General features: G+C 36.7%; 2 protein-coding genes and 1 pseudogene across 2 annotated transcripts; all 3 read right to left on the reverse strand.

Annotated features, from left to right (window-relative positions):
• Positions 1–140: 140 nt before the first annotated feature.
• On the reverse strand, positions 141–2,284 carry LOC122056305 (protein TIFY 10a-like). The gene is made up of 5 exons (XM_042618206.1): positions 1,945–2,284; positions 1,251–1,410; positions 939–1,150; positions 717–774; positions 141–618 (listed from the first exon to the last, which is right to left on the reverse strand). The coding sequence occupies exons 1-5, from the start codon at positions 2,069–2,071 to the stop codon at positions 483–485; spliced, it is 693 nt and encodes a 230-aa protein (XP_042474140.1). The 5' UTR covers positions 2,072–2,284; the 3' UTR covers positions 141–482.
• Positions 2,285–2,690: 406 nt separating this feature from the next.
• Positions 2,691–2,824, reverse strand: LOC121968708 (annotated as a pseudogene).
• A 5,883-nt stretch (positions 2,825–8,707) lies between these two features.
• LOC122056306 (probable polygalacturonase) lies at positions 8,708–12,341 on the reverse strand. Its single transcript, XM_042618207.1, has 5 exons — positions 11,600–12,341; positions 10,549–10,669; positions 10,206–10,454; positions 9,817–9,970; positions 8,708–9,355 (listed from the first exon to the last, which is right to left on the reverse strand). Exons 1-5 carry the CDS (start codon positions 12,146–12,148, stop codon positions 8,821–8,823), a joined length of 1,608 nt encoding a protein of 535 aa, XP_042474141.1. The 5' UTR covers positions 12,149–12,341; the 3' UTR covers positions 8,708–8,820.
• Positions 12,342–21,158: the final 8,817 nt, after the last annotated feature.

The following is a 21,158-nucleotide window of genomic DNA, read 5'->3' on the forward strand; positions in this document are numbered from 1 at the left end:
ACCCAACCAAATTCCAAATTTACTCACGAACAATTACTTCATTTACAGCTCTAGAGAACAATAAATCAATTGACATACAATTTCACGAGGCTGATGAAGAAGAGCCAAAATTCCTAGTGTTCCTATAAAAAATAATGATAGAGCCAAAATCCAGAGTGTTACTTTAAAAACATAATGATACCATCTGATAGAACATGATCTCCTCATGATCACTAAACCTTATCCCAGCAGAATTTGGCTAGACATCCATTCTCCTGACTCAATATGAAAAACCTTGCAATGTAAATATGCTACATTAATAAAAAAAATGATTCTCTCTTCCATTATGACAAAACTACACAGAATCATAGTGGAAGTCACAAACAACAAATATCATATCTTGCTGTTGCTCCAGATGTTTAAGTTTGAGCACTCCTAAAATGAAGAAACTTGAGACCAGTGATCCATGTCAGACGAGCTTCTGCATCATATTCATTCCTGTGTTATTTGCTATTGTTTGAACTGTGATCTGGCTCTGAGATTTCCCTGCCTAGGTTGAGCCAAGGCTGGCTAGATTCTGGCTTCGACTCTTTCATAGGCGAAGAAGAATTACCTTGATACGGTGCCTTGGAATGGATTCTGAAAAATTTAAGCAAAGAGTGCTATTTAGTTTCGTCATGTGCTAACACCAATCCATAGTCTCAAGATCCATAAGGAAGAAAGTTATTATTACAAACCTGTCTTTCCTCTTCTCGAGGAACCGATGCAGCGAATGCCTTCTTGCTATAGGCATATCTGCAATCCATAAAGGTTGAAGGTCCGATAAGCAAATTGTTCAAGAACTCGTATAGTCGTATCGCATCAAATGACAATTACTACTTCATATCACTTGTGAACCGAAATCATTTTCCATAATTTGAAAGCTTAAACTATTGAATTGTGTGATTTGAATTAATTACCGGAGGAATTCGGCTTTGGGAAGCTATGAGGTGGCGGTGCGGTGGCTGTCGACAGGTTGGGTTCAGGTCTGGAAGTGCACTCAGCTCCAGCACTTACAACACACTCTTTGCTTGTCATCTGCATCAGATCCCTGGCTTTGTCGGCGGGGTAATTGTTGAAAACAAGAACCTTTCCAGCATAAAAGATCGTTAGCTGGCCCATCTCCCTCTGCCTGAAATGTTCATATCAAAGCATCTGGTTAGATTAGCACTGTGCGTGAGAAAAACATGCATGCTAGTTTTTATCATTTCTTGGTAAAATTTGCCTCTTACTTGGCTTCTAGGGCTTTGACACGCTCTTTTTCTGTTGATTCTTGGGGGAAAAGATCAATGGATTTCTGAGAGGTTTTGTCTTGATTGATCTGTGTTTGGAGCTCTCCTGACACATCTACCCCTGGAAACAAGCTCATGGTTGCGGGTGCCCTAGATTTACCTGATAACAAGTACAAGAAATCAATTGAGGAAGCTATGGACCACTGTCCAGCCTCTGAACCTGAAGAGCGAGCAAATTAGGAAAAAAAACTGACAGAGAATTATTTGGACAAAATCAACGGCCCAAAGTCGAATTTTTTGCAGGGTAGATCTATAAAAGGGGAGAAAAAAACAGTAACCCATTGAGAAGCTCGTATAAATATACACTTTTTTTTTTAACTCAGATAAACTCGCGTGAATAAGTGGTTTCTTGACAAGAATAGATGCAACTCAATTTCATAAGCTCGCGTACCAAGAAGGAAACAAGAAGCTCATTTTGGTAGGCTCGTGTGAATTAATTGTTTGGAAGAATTAAAGTAGAAAGTCCGATGAGCAGTAAGATTTGCGATTTGATTGTCCAAAGTCGAAACTTTGAAGATAAAACTGCGCGATCAATCACACCGACAAATGACTTTACGTTCTAGCGAAAGATTCCGAACTTCCCCAATTGAAAAGGCAAAAAAAAAAAATACCAAATCTGCGACAAAAATCTCACCTTGGGTTCGTTGATCAAGAGGAGCAAGGCCTCCCAAGCTGCCATTCTCCTTCAAGTACTGGCTCAATAACCTCCACGTCCTGGAGAAGCTGGACTCATCTTTGCTTCCCAACTTCTCGTCCACCATCTCACTCAATTCCTCTCCTCCCCTCCCCTCCCCTCCCTGAATCGGAGCTTGGCTCTCTCGCCTTCTCTGTTCTCGATCTCGTTTGGCTGAACTCGATGCCTAATTGCCGCTGCTTTCTGCTTGCTCGATCTCTTCAAAAGCTCCTAGCTAGGGTTTTGTTTTGTAGCTGCGATGAACTGGATCGGGTTGGCAATTTGGCCTTGGGACAGCGAGGTGGTGGGTGAAAGAATCACGTGCTTTATTTGCAGTAGTGGAGAAAAAGAGGGATACTTAATTGATACAAATGGAAACGTGGCCGTTGCTTTTGCCGATCAAACTGTTGAATAAATTAATAAATAAATAAATAAATAAAAGGATGTGATTTCGTTTTTTCCGCATTAAAATTTCGAAATAAATAAAAGAATGTCTCATTTTGTTTTTATTTTATTTTAAAAATATTCTTTTTCAATTGGAGTCTAGCTTTCAATCAACAAATATTTTTAAATATCAAATTATTATATATTATAAGAGTTATATATATATATATATATATTGTATGGATAATATAATACATGAATATATATAATATAATATATAAATACGTATAAATTAGTACTCCAGACCCATAAATTACATTTGGTAAGGATGTGTCAGGTTTATGTAGTAGTACAATGCAAGGATGACTCTTCCACATAAAAAATTAATTTAATTTTTTTATATCAGATATTAAACCGATACTATACTTGATCTTAGCCAAAAGACCGAGAAAGACATGCTTTCTAATATCGCTGGCCCAAAGTATTTATAGAAGCATCTCTACTCGCGGTGTTACCAATCCCAAGATGTAGGACTAAAATGAACATGGTAGTACATATTGTTTATATAAAAATAATCCGAAAAAATTATTAATAAGCCTTAAAATTATGTTTTGTGTGAAAAGAAAAAAAGAACATTATGTAAGTACCTCGGGTTTTGATGTGATCAACCAAGTCAAGCTGCACTCTGCGTATTTGATAACTTGCATCTGAGTGTGTGGGGATTGTGAAACGCAAGAAGTCGAACGGGAGACTCGGTGGACAAGAAGGATGTCACGGGAATCGAGTCGACGAGCTCAGTACATCCGAGTGATGAGAAGCTGTAGAAGAGTACACCAATGGAGTGAGAAAGTCGCGCACGACACTTTTGAGGGACTAGAAGCCGGAGTGGAAGACTGCTCGAAGAGAAGGCCAGAGTTAGTTCGGGTAAGCTCAACTCTAGATGGCTGGAGGATCACCCGAGCGTCAGTAGAAGAAGTCAAACGAGTCAGTATGAAGCTGACTCGTCCAAGTGCCTGTACCAAGTCTAGGCGTTAGGACTGCCTTGGCACCATCCAAGCGCCCTTTCAGGGCGTTGTAGTGTAGCTCACTTTTGGGTCCACGTCAGCAACAATACAGGCGCCCGTAAGGGGATAAGATTTTATCCCCGCGTCGTTACGTAGTCATTGCATAGTGGATAAACTGCTACACTGGAGGCACTCGGATCCCCATCTAGATGCCTAAAGATGTCATATCATCAAAACAACTATTTCAACCAGTGGACTATAAATATAGCCCTGATTCTCTTAGTTAAACACAACACTTTCTGTACTTTCATTTCCATACTTTGTACTTTCTTTTCTGTTCTTCAACATATGTATGAGGCTTCTTCGCCTTTGAGGACTCACTCGTAGAATGAGACCGTAGTGAGCTTTTATTATCTTGGAGTAGCAATCTTTTGATTGTAAACCAAGTAAACTTGGTTGTCTTATACTTTCTTTTTATTTCGTTCTAATTTAATTAAGTGTTTGTTTAACTCAAGTCGAAAGATCAAGAAGGGTATTTTTGTAATTTCAAGAAAATTCATCCCCTCTTATTGGCCGCACGAGACTAACAAGTGATATTAGAGTCAGAACGCTTCAGAGGGACTAACCGTTGTCTAAAGCACAAGAAATGACCGAAGCTAGCATTCATCCACCAAAGTTCGAGAGAAACTTTGCAATATAGAAGAAAAAGATGGAGGTATTTTTTAAAACGTATTTTGAAATATTGTTAATTATTAAATATGATTTTGTAGAACCCAGAGACCAACATGGAGAGGTGAAGGAAGGACAACTATGGAACAAGAAAGAACAGAGCGACTTCATGGCAAACAAAAAGGCAGAATTCCATCTGCTCAGTGTTCTGCCATCTCAAGAGGTCAACCACATCGGAAGCTACACCTCAGCCAAAGAACTCTAAGAGAAATTCCTAGAGCTCTATGAAGGCACCTCGAAAGCAAAACTAGAGAGAAGGTGTTGGGGTTCAATTAAAGTCCCACATTGGAAATATTTGATAAAGATTATGAGTTTAAAAGGATGTAGGATATCTCTATTAGCATGAGACCTTTTGGGGAGAGCCCAAGAGCAAAGCCATGAGGGCCTAGGTCCAAAGTGAACAATATCATGTCATTGTGGAGATATGCAAACATCCTTCGGTCCCAAAAAAATAGTATCAGAGCCATGATCCAGACTAGATGTCATGTGAGGTGGCCTTGAACGAAGTTGAGGGTGGACCCAGGGTAAGTCAGGTTGAAGGATGCTCGTAGGGAGGCCTAGAGTAGGTCAGGATGACCGGATGCTTGTGGGAAAGGCCCCAAAGCAGGCTAGGGTGACCGGATACTCACGGGGAGGCCCGGAGCAGGTCAAGGTGATCAGATACTTGCGGGGAGGCGAGTAGGTCAGGGTGACCAGATACTCGCAATGAGCCCCGAAGCAAGTCAAGGTGACCGAATACTCGCGGGGAGGCCTGAAGTAGGTCAAGATGACCATGTGTGGATGCTTGCGGGGAAGCCCAAAGCAGGTCAGGGTGACCAGATGCTCGCGGAGAGGCCCGGACTATGAGAGTAATTGTGGACCTTCGTTTGAGGGAAGGATTGTTGGGGTTTAATCAAAGTCCCACATTGAAAAGATTTGGTAAAGATCATGGATTTAAAAGGATGTAGGATGTCTCCATTGGGATGAGGCCTTTTGGGGAGAGCCCAAGAGCAAAGTCATAAGGGCATAAGCTCAAAGTGGACAATATCATACAATTGTGGAGATATGTGGACATCCTCAGAAATCAACTAAAAAACTTCGGATGAATAAGGAAGAGAAGGTGGCCCAACTTCAAGAAAAAATCAAAGAACTAACACCCAACTCAACAACCTCAGAGAAGCGGTAACGAATCGGGACGCGAATCAGTACGCGCTCTACGCCTTTCCGAGAACAATGGAGTGGTCAACCTTAGTAGATGCATACTACATCTCTAAGGACTTGGAGGTAAGTACCTTAGAAAAACTTTTTTCAACTTTCGAATTACATGAATCTAGATGTGAAGGAGTGACAAAAGAAATGGAGATAAACCATAACCTGACACTGAGAACCAACAAGAAGGATGAACCCGAGTCAGACTCATCCCTTGACGAAGCTCAAGTAGCATATATGTAAGAAAGTTCTTTTTTTTTTAATCTAACAAGTTTAATGAGATGCAGACCAAGAAAAATCCAAGGAGCAAACGAATGGTTCGATGTTATAATTGTCAAAAAGAAGGGCACACATAACTGTCCAGAGCTCAAAAAGAAGAAAGACAAAGGATCAAGGTGATCCAAGCACAAGAATCTCAAGGATACTTAGGATGAAAGCTCCTCATCAGAATCTGATATAGAAGCTTACACTGGACTGCCATTGATGGTGAGTCACAAAGAATCAAGTAACTCAGAAACAAGCATCAATGAAGAGGGAGCTACATCAGAAGACAACAGCGATGAAAGGGGAGAATCGAGCTTTAGATCTGATATAGTAAATGAGGTATGTCTTCTACCTCCTGATCAATTGTATTCAGGCATAAAATCTATGTCTAAGTCTCTATGCAACCTTAAAACAAAAAATGAACAATTGAAAAAGGAAAACCTAAATATAAGAGTAGTTTTAGCTAAAGCATGCACACTAGAAGAATTCGACAAACTAAAAATTGAAAATGTTAAGTTAAAAGAGAAATTAGAACAATTGAAAAAGGGTGATCCATGTTCACATGTTCAAAATTTTAGAAATTTTCAAGGACTAAATTAGTATTTCAGATATCACAAGGGTCAAAAGTATCAAAAAATGCATTCCCAAAAAATATCTTGTTAATCTAGTAGGTAGGAACTTATACTGGATTCCTAAATCATGTTTAAAGTAGATTTTCTTTAATTTAATTGATTTGCTAAATTAGAATGACTTTACTTAGAATAATATTTTTTTATCTTGCAAACTTTCTATTATAATTTTTTGTTCAAATTTCTTATAGTGATAAGACAATAAATCCTCTATTACAATAAAACTTTTCTAAATTTTTTTGACCGTTAATAAATTTTCTATGATTTTTTACCAAAATATTAATTTTGAATATTAAAACTTCTCAAATATTCAATTTTTAAAATTTTAATTTTTATGCATATATACATTCTGTTTTACATACTTAGAAAAATTTACAAGATTTTTTAGCTCAAAATCTATTTTTTGTATTTTTTTAGAAATACATCTTTTTAAATAAAATAATTAATTTTTGCCAATATTAATCTTATTTTTTCGTGAAAAATTTATGACAACACTGGATAGTTGTGTTTAACAATGACAAAATTTTTCAAAAGATTAAAAATAATTTTGAAATTATTTTTTTGCAAAACGAGTTTTTCATTTTTTATAAATTCAAATTATTGAACAATAGTTCCCATAATTTTTCTTAAAATTGACCACTATTTCAATAACCCATAGAATTTTTTATAGATTTTTTGATGATTACCCCTATTTTTAATGTGATCAAAGGTGGAGACATAGGATTAAGTCTAGAGGAAAGAATAATTTTTTAAAATTGTAAATTAATTGCACTTAATTGCATATTTATTTATTTTACTATTTTGTCTTAGCCCTAACTTAACTTGGGTTGATCCATATCAAATAGAGAGATATTGTAAGTATCCTAGATTTTGATGTGATCAACCAAGTCAAATTAGGCTCTGCGTATTTGATGTATTGCGTCTAAGTGTATAGGGACTGAGGAACGTAAGAAGTCGAGCGAAAGATGCGGCGGACGAGAAGGATGACACGAGAATCGAATTGACGGGTTCGGTGCATTCGAGAGACACGAAGATGTGGCAGAGTACACTGGTGAAGCGAGAAGAACGTGCGCGACACTTTCGAGGGACTAGAGCCGAAGCGGAAGACTACTCGAGGAGAAGACCAGAGTTGGGTTCGAGTGAGCTCAACTCTTGATAGTTGGAGGATCACTTGAGCGATCGAAGCATAAGCCGGATGAGTCAATACAAAGCTGACTCGTCCGGACACCTAGATCGCCTTGGCACCAACCAGGCAGCCAGGCGCCGTTTCAAGCCGTTGTAGCGTAAATCACTTTTGGGTCCATGTTAATAATGGTCCAAGCACCCGGGAGTGGATAAAATTTTATCCCCATGCCGTTACGTAGCCATTGCACAGTGGATAAACTGGCAAGTTGGAGGCACCCGGATCCCCATCCAGGCGCCCGGAGATGCCATGTTATCAAAATGGTTATTTCTCCTCTTAGTTCAACATAATACTTTTGGTACTTTTATTTCCATACTCTGTACTTTTTTTCTGTACTTCAACACGTGTACGAGACTTCTCTACCTCCGAGGATTCGCTCGTAGAAGGAGATCGTAGTGAGCTTCTATAATCTTGGAGTAGCAATTTTCTGATTGCAAACCAAGTAAACCTGATTGTCTTGTGCTTTCTTTTTGTTTCGTTCTAATTTAATTAAGTGTTTATCTAACTCAAGTCGAAACCTCTCTCTTGTCGGCTGCACAAACCAAAACATTAACGTAATTTCATTTTAGTCTTTAACAAATTTAGTTAGTAAAGGGTACATATTCTTAATAAAATAGTCAGATAGTCAGATTATTATTTTAAATTTTTAAGTTCTAAATTTTAATTTTTGAAATATGAAATGATGGTTTTTTCAGCATGATATTTTTAGGAAGGTTTTAGTAAATGTTTTTGTTTTTTGTTTTCTGTTTTCTGTTTTCTGTTTTAATATGTGGTCTGAAGTACTTGTCCAATTTGAAATCATTATTCAAATTCGATTAATTACTTGTTCTTTAACTTTGACAAAAAAAAATAACAATTAATTTCACAAAACAACTTGGCCTCGATAAATTGAATTCATGATATACCTTAAAATATAATTCGAGTTCATAAATATAAGCTATTATTTATATTGTATAAATAAAAATTAAACTAGATTGTGTTTAAAAATCTATAATTTTCAAAATAGATCTGAAACCTGTTTTTTTTTTTCTATATTTTTATACTATTTTATATAATTTTACTTTCATGATTCAAAAGTTAAATCAGAAGTTATTAACACTCCATTGAATTTTAAAGCTCAATATTCGCCCACCATGCACCTATGATCTATCTGCATGTACCTCCCTCCATATCCATGAAACCGACACGAGGGGACCGCTAAGATATCGAATCTACCTTTAAAACTCAATATTCATCTAAATATTATTTAACTTTAACAAACTAGTATTAGATCGAATTTTGGAACTGCAATGATTCATTTAGATAATTAATCATTATTTTTAGATGTTATCCTAAACTGAAATGCATTGATATACACAATCTTATTTCTATTTTCTTGTGTAAAAAGATCTACACATGAAGTATTCAACCAAATTTGGTTGCTTTTCTTGGAGAATAATGAAAAATAGATGAAGAATTACAGTGTTTGCGTCTTCTTTGGTGGTTCAATCCGCTTTCCCCGCCTTCCTCGCCTTCCTCGCCTTCTTCTAACATTAAAATGATCGAGATCTTTGCATGGTGGTGAAAATGCATTTCCTTCAACGTGACCTTCGATGAAAGAGCACTGGAAGACATTCTTTTTCTTGTTGCTCAAACCAATTGACACTTCGCGAAAGGTAACATTCTTCAAAGGGATATCTTGGCTTCCGTAAATTCCAACAGGAAGGTGAACATCCTTGCCTTGGATTCCACTGAAGTGTATGTTTTCAAGGGCAGGAATAGCATTTGGGTTGAAGAATCGATCAGGGTGCTCGTTATAGTCAGTCCTTACCACAATGCCAGTGGTAACCTTGTTAAGGAACACATTTCGGTAGGAAATGTTGCGAATGTACCCTCCTCTGCCGGCAGCTGTTTTAATCCTTATACCTCTCCTTGACTCCCAGACGTAAAGATTGTTCACTGTTACATTTGAAACTCCACCAGACATTTCACTGCCTATCGATACTCCTGCGCTGTGGAGCCACAAAGTGAATTGTCCTTGTTAAACTTGAAGCAAATCGAAAACAACACGATTGTGTAGAGGAAACAACAAAACTGTGTATGCTGACTCTTTATTTATCAGTTAGTGATCAGCTACGAGAATCTTATCATGTTACCAAGCTCTAAAAGTCGCTATATAGAAAAGTAACATGTAAATCGTTTACATCACTTTTCCAAAGAAAGTGAAAGAAGGCTTAGAAATAGGTTCAGGAAACCCAACTTATATAGCTTGGTGCATCAGCATTGAAATCTGGTATTACAACATTGTTGTTTGCAAAAAGTAGTTGATTGCTGTTGTAGCAAAAAATGGTTTCTATATTGCAGCAAAACAGAAGCATATTTGGTACTTAAACATACTAATATTTCGTAAAGTTTAGTTTGAAATACACACCTAGTATTGATGGTATTAACAAGAATCTGTAGAAAATCATACCTAACCACAGAGCGAACTACGACATTTCTAATCAAAATGTTTGTAGACGGGCGTCCATAAGCAATGCCATACTGATCCCAACCGCTCTTAATTGCTATGCCATCGTCACCGGTGCATATGTAGCAGTTTTCTATCACCACATTCTCACAAGAATCTGTGAAGATATAAACAAACTTTCAGAAACTCAAGTTATGATGCTAATTACTTACAGGACTAGTAAGGGGAAACAGGAAGAGACTACACCTAAAATATGTCAACAAAATCCAATGATTATGCACTTAGATACAAGAGAAGAATGCTTGAATCAAAACTATTCATGGAAGATACAGGTTAGCCAATGCATTTCATTTTAAGCTAGAGGATAATACATCCTATGATATCAAGTTTACCTGGATCTATGCCGTCGGTGTTTGGTGCCCCAGAAATAGGAGCCAAAATAGTAACATTCGAGATGGTAACATTCTTGCAGTCATACGGATGCAGTGTCCAGAAAGGAGAGTCTCGCAGTGTTATGTTAGAAATGACAACATCCTTAGACCACATAAGCTGCAAAAGAGGACCTCTTGTGTGGTTGAGAAGTCTCTGCTGAAACTTTGTCCACCATGTTTGGCCTTGTCCATTTATCGTGCCATTATGTCCTGTTTGAAAGGAACTGGCATATGAGCAATGAAACAGACAAGGAATTTGGAGTAAACAAGATCAATCAGCAACACCATAAAAACATACACTGACCTGTAATAATCACATCATTCAGATTTTGACCATGTATCAGGCTTCCGTATCTCGGTCCTTTATGTTCCCTTCCGTAGCCATATGATGGTAACGGAGGCAGTAGCGGCCAGTATCTCTCATCCTGAAAATTAAATTTGATATTCTCACTTGTAAAACAAAACACTATGTATATATGGAATAGGGCATTCTAGTTTTATCAATGGAAATGGTGCTAAACTTTCTTCATCTTCATTAATCAAATATGTACATGGACATAATTATCATGTGACTGTTTTACGAGATGGGAATGCATACATACGCCAGTAAGGTATTATTTTTCATATAGATTAATGCTAAAATAGGTAAAAAAAACTTATATTTCATGAAAGAAAAATACAACTTATATAAAAACGTTTGTCATAGGAAATGGTTGCTTATGTTCTCCTTCCTCCCATATGGGTATTGCTTCTCTCAAATTAATTCAATGATAAACAAATCCCGGTTATTGGTTGGAAAAGTTCCACAAGAAAAACCAATTAGAAAAAGAAGCTTCTTTTCTTTAAAAGAAAGATCATGTCATTGAAGCGTTGTTATAAAAAAAAACCTCATCTTCTAATGGTAATTTTGTTAAATAATTCTGCAGAAGCAATTCCATTATAGTTTTCACCTTAACATTTCTACTGCATTCATCACATTCAGTAAATGAGGCAGGGGGAAAAAAAGTAAATTAAAGCCATTTTGTTCCTAGTGAAAGCCACAACCCATATAAACATGCCTCATCTTTCACAGATGTCCTAAATCATTGCTCCAGAGAACTTTCAGGTAAACTGCTGTATGATTAAGACTTCGGGACACAGTAGTTTAGTTGGTTCAGTTAATACTGGACAAGAAGGCTAAATTGTCTCTTAAGCGATAAATCTTAGGAATGGTTTCATCATGATTTTGCATGGTGACATCTACTGCTGCGTTTTTTGTTTTTCCCATGAGTAGAGCATTCCAGGGCTAAGAGATGCTTTAGAGAGTATGCAAATGGAACGAGAGACTACGAGAGTTTTGAGAGGAGCGCTTTTACCTCTACGGCAAGAATAACGGCACCTTCGGCAAGGAAAAGAGTCATATGGCTTGTCAGATTGAACGGAGCGGTGAGCCATACCCCAGCCGGCACGTCGAGCTGGCCACCTCCCCTCTCCCCGAGCTCCGCTATCGCCGCCACAGCACGCTCAAACGCTTTCGTATTCAGGGTCCTCCCATTTCCCACCGCGCCGAAATCGCACAAATTGAACACCACTGGACGAAGCACGGGGCCGGACCTTGCTTGCGACGGCGGCGGTATTGACAAATCTGACGAATTAACCACCACCGGCGGAGGCGTGGAGTCGATCTTTACTTGAGGCAGCCTCGACGAGAAGGAATCGGACGAATTAGAGAGCCCCGGCCGGGGAACGGACAACCCGCTTTCAACTACGCAGCTCGTCCTCCACCGTAGCAGGTAAAAGAACACCAAGCTCCAGATGACCACAAATAGGGTTTTGTGGGACAGGAAAAACGCCGCCAGCCATCGGCGACACTGAAAAACTTGAACTTTCCCCGAGGAGGAGCACTTCTCCCACATCTCTCGCATCGAGGCCTATGAAATTGGGGGAAATGTCTCAAAATCCAACCTTTGCTCCACCAAAAAAAACTAAACCATGATCGATCAGTAGGTCTTCGCCAGGAGAACGACGTGCAGACAGAATAAGCAGATGAAACAGGCGAACTGTGAAGCCGATCTGGAGGTTACGACTTCCGATTTCCGCCATTGAAGACGGCTCCGGATTTAAAATGAGCGGGAGTCAGTGGACCGCGTCAACGTCGATAGTTTCGACGGAAAAGAAGAACATTCATTATCAGCCTTAGGATCTTGATCAAACGGCAACGAGAAGCACAAAGTTGGTAGCTCAGCAGTCGTGGTTTAGACGGCTTTAGTTTTTTCTTTACTTTGGTCATCAGTCCCGAGTCTGACGTGACAACTTGTTTTCGATGAACAGATCAAATTTATCAAAAAATACTCTATTTTTTTAATTATCATTTTACCCCCTTATAGTTTCAAACATTTATCTAAATTCTGTTAAATTCTATCAAATATCCTATTAAAAATTATCCTAAATTTTGAATAAAATAATTAAAAAATCTTTATATTAACTATCCTATCTATTTCCTAAATTATACAGAACTTTTTTAAATTTAAAAAATATATTCTATTTCCTAAACATTATAAAAGAGAGAAGAAATAAGAAAATTAATATATGATATATTGAAAAAAGAATATCTAAATTTAATAAAATATTTTTTTTATCTTAAATTATGTATTTTGAATAGAGAAACATTCTCTAATCCCGGGACATCATCTGAATTGATGGGATTATGATAGAATGAGAAACAGAGGTAAAATAGCAATTTTAAAAACTATAGGATGTGAGAGAAAAAGACAATAAACCAAAGGGGCAAAATCAAATTTCCTCTAATCTTTAATATCATTTGATCTTATGGGCCTACGAATATTTTGGAGGCATGTAACAAAAATATGCGTAGGTTGGTGATCGAATACATTTACATAGTTGACTTGGAACTTGATTTTTTAAAATGAAACAAAATGAAATAAAAAAATAAAAACAAAATCGTGTGGTGGTCCGGCAGGAACATTTGCGTTTGGCATGAAGTTTCATTGATTAGGTGTCAGATACAACGTCCTTCAATTTTTTCATTTTTTTTTTCTGTTTTTAGATCGATTAATCCTTGGATCAATTCAACTTCATAAAAAAAGTTTATGATCATCAAACTAAATCAAAAAGCATTCGCAGCAGCGATATCTTCCATTTGTTTTGATTCATACGTTTCGTTGGGAGTGCTTCTGAAGACCTTTGGATGTCAAAGTGGACACGACAGCATAAGACTGTCAAATTTAAATTTATCAAGAATTATTTTTCTCAGGGTTTCACGGCAACACCTTAGTCAGTTTATTGCTGTCAATTTTATTGCCTCTGTAACTATTTATTTTTTAAGAAAAAAATGATGAAAAATTTATCGAATCTAATTTTAAATGGATGAAAAAAATTGTCAAATTTAGAATCTATCCTTTCTCATATCGTCCCTCAAAGTATCTGTTACTGCATCGAGCTAGGTTAATCTTCTGCTCTGCTCCGAGGTGTAAAATAAAAATGGAAGATTCTATCTTAATTTAATCATTAACAAAGACCTCTATATATATAATGCTAATAAGATGCAGACAGGATTCGCTTGGACCGGACTCGGACACTTGGAATTAATCTAGGCACCCGTGTGTAAATTGATCCAGGTGGCTAGAATGAATCCAGGCACCTAGACTCCCTCAGTAATTTTTTTATTTTATTTTGAAATATATTATATGTATTTAGGGTTTAAAATTTTAGGATTTAGGAGTTGAGTTATAACGGATTTGAATCAATAAAATTTTTCCTCTAGGGTTGAGGCTTCCCTCTTGGGTTATAGTATTCCAAATTAAAAATTTTAGATACTCACGAGGTATATTATATGTATTTAGGGTTTAAGATTTTAGAAGTTATAGGTTGAGTTATAATATGTTTAAGCTAATAAGATTCTCTTTTAGGGTATGGACTTCCCTTTTGGGTTATAGTATTCAAGATAAACAATTTTAAGTACTCACGGGGTATAATATATGTATTTAAGATGTTTTAACGAATTTTTAAAAATAAAAAAAATAGAGACGGGGTACTTGGATTAAATCTAGGGGGCCCGACCAAAAATTAAAAAAAATAAAAAGCGAATCGTGGACGATTTCGTAGGGTATCGTCTAGGGTCGACTCAAGCCTAATTGAGGCCCTAGGCGGAAAAAGATTAGGATTTTAATATTATTTTTTTAAGCAATCTCTCACCTTTTTTTATTCGAACTTGAGATTGATAATCATGATTTTTTTTTAGTAAACATATTTACATACAAATAATAATAATAATAATATACCTCCCTGCTAATTTATCAAAATAAAAAGTGTTTAAAATTAAAGGAATAAAATTTTGATTTATATCTTACCATTTTAATATAATGATACTTTAAAATTTGACTCTTATCTATACAAATATAATAATATAAGGATACTTTAAACTTTGATTCTTATCTATACAAATATATTTTAAGATAATAATAATTATTATTATCACTTTTCCTCATACATTTTCTAAATCACCATTTTGTTCATTTTTTTCGGAGTAATCTTGTTAAAAAGAAATCCTACCACTAAATCTTTACATTCTTTGATTTCTTTATTCAACAATAATTAACGAACAACTCCTTCTAGTAAAAACAGCGCAATATGTTGATTGAGTAATCAATAGTGTTATTCCCTTCCTACCCCTCCCGCCAACCTCCTAAATCTCCTCTCTCTCTCTCGTCGTTTTCCAATGCATCCCCTCTATCCAGGATTAAAAAAGATCTGATATGTTCCCATATCAGGCCCACCGTTGGCCCTGATATAATCCCATATTAGGCACATGGTGGGTGTGATATTTTCCCATATCAGGTCTTCTCTAGGCTTGATATGGTCCAATATCAGGCCTAGCGTGGGCCTGATATTTTGTATATCAGGCTCAGCCTTGGCCTAATATTTTCCATAATCAGACTCACATTGGACATATCATGCTTGTTGGGTCTGATATAGAAAATATCAAGCTCACGCTAGGCCCGATGTGGTCCATTATCAGGCCCAGCATAGGTATGATATTTTCTCATATCAGGCCCATGCATTGAAAAATAACATAGGATTTAGGAGGTTGGCGGGAGGGGTAGGAAAGGAATAACACTATTTTTGGTGCTCTTTTTGATAGTTTTGAAACTAGGGTATTTCTTTTGGTAAATAAGGAAACGTGGTCGCTCTTTTTGGTAAAAGGCCGTAAAAAAATTCTCATTATAGAATACCAAATTTAATCATACACTGGAAAATTAATGAATTGTCATGCTTAAGCTTTAAGGTAATGAAATAAAACAACAACTTTTCTCTAAAAAAAATCAAAAGAAGATATTTTTACTAAAAAATAATTATTATGCATCATAGTTTCACCTCCTTGTCACTTTTTCAAATTGGCTTCAAGTTGGAAAAAGGTCAAAAGTGAAGAGACGAAAGTAACAAGAAAAATTCAATTGAAAGGTAGGGTTTCTATAAATAAGGGGGTAAAAAGAAAGGTAGAATTTTGATAAATCCATAATCCATTGGGCGTAACAAAATATATAGGAAATCCAATAAGATCATGTAGTATGCAAATCCAAAGATATCTTTGTGAAATCCAATGAGATCATGTTATAAATCTTTTAATATATTTTTCTATTCTCTCTCTCTATATATATATCAATCATGATATGCTGCACGTCGCACAGTACGTGACAGTGCGCGCACAGCATATCAGACTTTTTAAATTATTTTTTATAGATTTTGAATTAAAAAAAATCAATATTTCTTTATATAAATCCCTAATACATAAATATATCCCCTAAACATATTATAATACTCCATAAATACTTAAATTTATTTCATTTTTCATTTTTCTTTTTACTAAACACTATAATCCAATTGGGAAGCCTTAACCCTAGGGGTAAAATCTTAAAAAAAAAAATAGTTTGAAAATTATAACCCAATTGGGAAGCATCAACCCTAAAATAAAATCTTAAAAAAGTATTTTAATCAATTTTTTTATTCAAAATTTTTAAAAATAATAATAAAAAATAAAAGACGATATCTATTATTTTTTTAGATTTTGAATTTTAAAAAATCAATATTTCCATATATAAATCCCTAATCCATTAATATATCCCCTAAATACAATATAATACTCCATAAATACTTAAATTTATTTTATTTTAAAATTTTATTTTTACTAAATATTATAAATCCAATTGGGAAGCCTGAACCCTAACGATAAAATCTTTAAAAAAAACTATCTTACAAATTATAACCTAATTGGGAAGTATAAACCCTAAAAATAAAATCTTTAAAAAAAATTTTAATTATTTTTTAATTCAAAATTTTAAAAAAAAATTAAAAAGATAAAAAAAAAAGCAAAACAAAGCTAATATGCTGCGCAACACGCACAATCACGTGTGTGTGTATATATATATATATATAGTGCCCGATTCTCAAAAAGTGAATCGAGATCCCCAAGAGTGCTTTTGAACACCTGGAAGGATCGTTCAGGAGTGTGTAGGGCAAGTGTTGTATATAGAGAGATAAATGATACCCACAGGTTCGAGTGCCCAGAAGCTTTTCCGGGCATCCCAATTCACTTTTTGAGAATTGGGGTGCTCAGGCGGACATTCGGGTACCTGGACCTGTGAGAGGTTATATATATACATATGTACAACAAAATTCATGGATACTTACTTTCCTAACATCATTAGTAATAGTAGTAATAAAAAATCTTTGTTGTGGTGGGTAACAATAATAAGAGATAAAATTATAAAGAGGATAACATATACCTTTACTTGAAAAAGATGACGAGGATGTTAATGATTCAGGAGAACTTACTTATTACTTAATAGTCATGCAAGGTTGCAAGGGGAACATGAGATCATTGAGAACAACATAAGTGGGCTATTGGTGAAGTAACAATAATCAATAGGGATGTATTCTGTAGGTGTTGGTTGAACGGAAGAAGAATCTTGGATTGCATTAGGTATGATAGAATTTGATTGAGACTCAACATATATGAATTCATTGGGAAAAATATCCTCATGGAAAATACTATCACAATTAGTGAAGATTTGATGAGTTTTATATAAACTAATGGCATAAGCTATACAACCAAAAATTCCAAGGTGGGAATAAGTGGAAATTTTTCCACAGAGTTTCTCAAATGGACTTTGGTGAGAAAATATAGGTATCAGTAGCTTATTAATTATATAAACAACATTGGAGACATATTCTGCCCAAAAATATAAAGGGAAATGAGCTTGAAAACTAAAAGCTCGAGCTGATGCAAAGATATGCATATGTTGTGCTCAACCACCCCATTTTGTTAAGGTGTGTAAAAGCAAGTATGCTAGTAAGTGGCGCCTTGTTGTTTAAAAAAATCTCGCATAGAGAAGAACTCTCCTCCATTGTCAATCCGAATATTTTCTATAGGAGTATTAAATTGGGTTAATTTTCACAAAAGGGAAAAAATTGGTGAGGAAAATTTTCATCTCATTTTTATGTTGCATAAAAAGACCTAAGTAAAATGAGAAAAAACATCCATAATAGTTGACAAAATATTTAGCACAAGAAAGAGAAGGAGCATTGAAAGGTCCCCAAATATACAATGGATTAATTCAAATAGTTTAATTGAACTCCCTAACCTATTGTACCATGTGAGTTGAGGGTTTTTGCTGGTAGAGTTTCTTCTACTATGTGTCAAAATTGGCCTCCAACAGTAATTTTTTGTAGCTAAGCAAACTTTCGATCTAAGATATTAATGTTAGTGCAATTGCCCTCATATTAAGGTTGACAAGTTTGACTAAGCTCGAGTTGACTCGAGCTTGAGTTGTGATGTTTGACAATATGTGAGAGAGAAGTCAAGTAGGTCAAGGGAGGATCAAATACTTGTACAAGGAAGTCCTAACTAGAGGTTAGGTAATGGAAAGTTCTAATTGAGGTTACCGAGGGGACTAATCCTAACTAATGTTAGGCAAAGAAATGTCCAAAGTAGGTCAAGGAGGATTGCATGTTGGCAAAGAAAAACCCTAACTGCGGCTAGGCAAGGGAAAACTCTAACTGAGGTTAGGCAGGATAGAAGTCTACCTAGTGGCTAGTCCTAACTGAGATTAGGCAAAAGAAAGTTCAAGTGGGTCAAGGAGGATTGCACGTTGGTAAAAAAAGTTCTAACTGCAGTTAAGTAATGGAAAGTCCTAACTGAGATTAGGCAGGTTGGAAGCCCACTGAGTGACTAGACCTAACTAGAGGTTAGGCAAGAATAAAATCCAAGTGGACCAAGGAGGACCACACTTAGTGATCAAAAGTCTAACGGGAGTTGGAAAGGGAAAGTCCAAGTGGGTCATGGAGGACTAAACACTTGGTGAAGAAGTCTTGGAAGGTCAAGGTTGATGCTAGACAACGGGAAATCTTAATAGTCATGGTTGACTGGATGTTAGGCAAAGGAACCCTAGACTTAGATCAAGTGAGTTAGAGTCGAACAATTAATTAGGGTAATCAATTGACCCTAATGTAGGGGATCAGTGGCCGATTAGAAGGGGGGATGGATAGCTAGGTCACCCCCAATTTGATTGTTTCTCTACAAGACATTAGTCCATAAGCGGAAATACAAAAACTAAAATAATGAAAGTAAAAAATAAGAACACAAATATTAACACAATTCCTTTACATGATTCGGAGATTGCTTGCTCCTACTCCACGGTGTGTCCTTGAGGTGGACAAACCCTTGATCCTTCGATGGATCAGTCCTCATTCTAGGGATACAGATCTATAGAGATAGATCTAAGAGATTGCTTGACCTAAGTCAGAGTACATACATTGACAAGGTACTCCTACGGTTTGCCATGCAGAACTCCAAGAAGGGATATCTGCCGATGTCACATGGCGTGAGTCTTTCGAAGACTCAAGGTCCCTCTTCTAGAGAGGAGAGAGACCGCATGGATCAGATCCCTTATGCCTCAGCCATAGGATCGATCATGTACGCCATGCTATGTACTCGACCTGATGTCTCGTATGCTTTGAGCATGACGAGCAGATACCAGTCAAATCCAGGTGAAAGTCACTGGATAGCGATCAAGAATATTCTTAAGTACTTAAGAAGGACTAAAGAATATTTCTTGATATATGGAGGCGATGATGAGCTAGCTATAAAGGGTTACAGTGATGCTAGCTTCCAGACCGACCAGGATGACTATAGATCGCAGTCGGGGTTCGTATTTTGCATTAATGGTGGTGCTGTCAGCTGGAAGAGTTCGAAGCAGGACACAGTAGCTGATTCTATAACAGAAGCCGAGTACATTGCTGCATCAGAGGCAGCAAAGAATGCAGTTTGGATTCGCAAGTTCATCACTAAACTTGGGGTGGTTCCTAGCATTGCTGACCCCATTGAGCTCTATTGTGACAACAATGGAGCTATAGCACAGGCGAAGGAACCTCGCTCACACCAGCAGACCAAACACATACTACGGCGCTTCCATCTCATTCGAGAGATCATCGAGAGAGGAGATGTGAAGATTTGCAGAGTACCTACAGAGGCTAACATCGCAGATCCCTTGACCAAGGCTTTGGCACACAGGAAGCATGATGGTCACACTAGGTCATTGGGGCTTAGAGCCTACACTGATTGGCACTAGTGCTAGTGGGAGATTGTTAGCTAGAGCCCTAGAGCCAATCATTTGATGATTGTATTTTTGGACTTGTTGTATCATATTCTATATAAATAAAGGCATTTGGTTTTTGGTTATTATACTTACTTGTATTGGTGCCAAATAAACTAAGTATAATAACGTCCTTGAGTAGAAGGTTCTTACATATATCAATCGATTGGTTGAATCGATAGTGAGATGATATAGGGAACACTACTCTTAATCATTCCTAGTCGAGTATTAACATTCAGGGACAATGTTAATGCAATAAGACTAGCATGTAGGTCAACTCGATGACTTGATCTCACAAGTCATGGATATAGAGATATATGTTGGTTGCTACTCGGAAAACCTATAGGTTCCACTGTACAAAAATTTTGTACAAAGGTCTGAACCTTTTCCTAGCTACCATGTGTTCTTTTAAATTAAATTTTGGATCGCCTGTGGAACTTAACACGTTTGATCTAAAACTTAATCTATTTGTTCTTTTAGGTTTTGACTTGGATCTCCTGCGGAACTTAACACGTTCGACCCAAGTCTCCTTAAGTTATTAATTCCATTAAATATTAATTTCCATAATTGGTTCCCAGTACTGACGTGGCGAGGCACATGGCCTTCTTGGATATGGGAGCAACCACCACCGACTAGACAAAACATTTTATAGAAAGATAATATTTAATTTCCTAAAATAACTTTAGGTTAACCAAAGAGAACAATCAAATCACAAGGAAAAGAAAAAACAAAAGAACACAACATCGAAAAACATATTCGAAATTCTAGAACGTAAGCCTCTTGTATTTGGTATTATTTCCATAAATAACTAGCATGATGCGGAAAGAAAAATTACTAGTTATACCTTGTAGAAAAACCTCTTGATCTTCTACCGTATTCCTCTTCTAACCTCGGACGTTGTGTGGGCAACGATCTTCCGAGACGAGAAACCACCAATCACCTTCTTCTCCTCCTAGCTAGGTTCGGCCAACAAAGAGGAAGCTTCACCAAGGAAGAAAAGCAAAACACTAACCAAGCTCCAAGAGATGCTAGCTTTCTCTCCTTCTTCTTCTTCTTCTCCGAGTAGTATCCGGCCACTACAAGAGCTCCAATGGAAGAGAAGGGTTCGGCCACCACAAGAGGAAGAGAGGGAGAGGATGGCCGGCCACACCAAGGAACAAAAGAGAGAGAGAAATAATAGATGTTGTGTCTTGTGAAGGCACCCTCACCCCTTCTTTTATATTCCTTGGCCTAGGCAAATTAGGAAATTTAATTACAATAAAAT

The sequence above is a fragment of the Zingiber officinale genome, chromosome 3B, assembly GCF_018446385.1.
Source record: "Zingiber officinale cultivar Zhangliang chromosome 3B, Zo_v1.1, whole genome shotgun sequence".
NCBI classification, from domain to species: domain Eukaryota; kingdom Viridiplantae; phylum Streptophyta; class Magnoliopsida; order Zingiberales; family Zingiberaceae; genus Zingiber; species Zingiber officinale.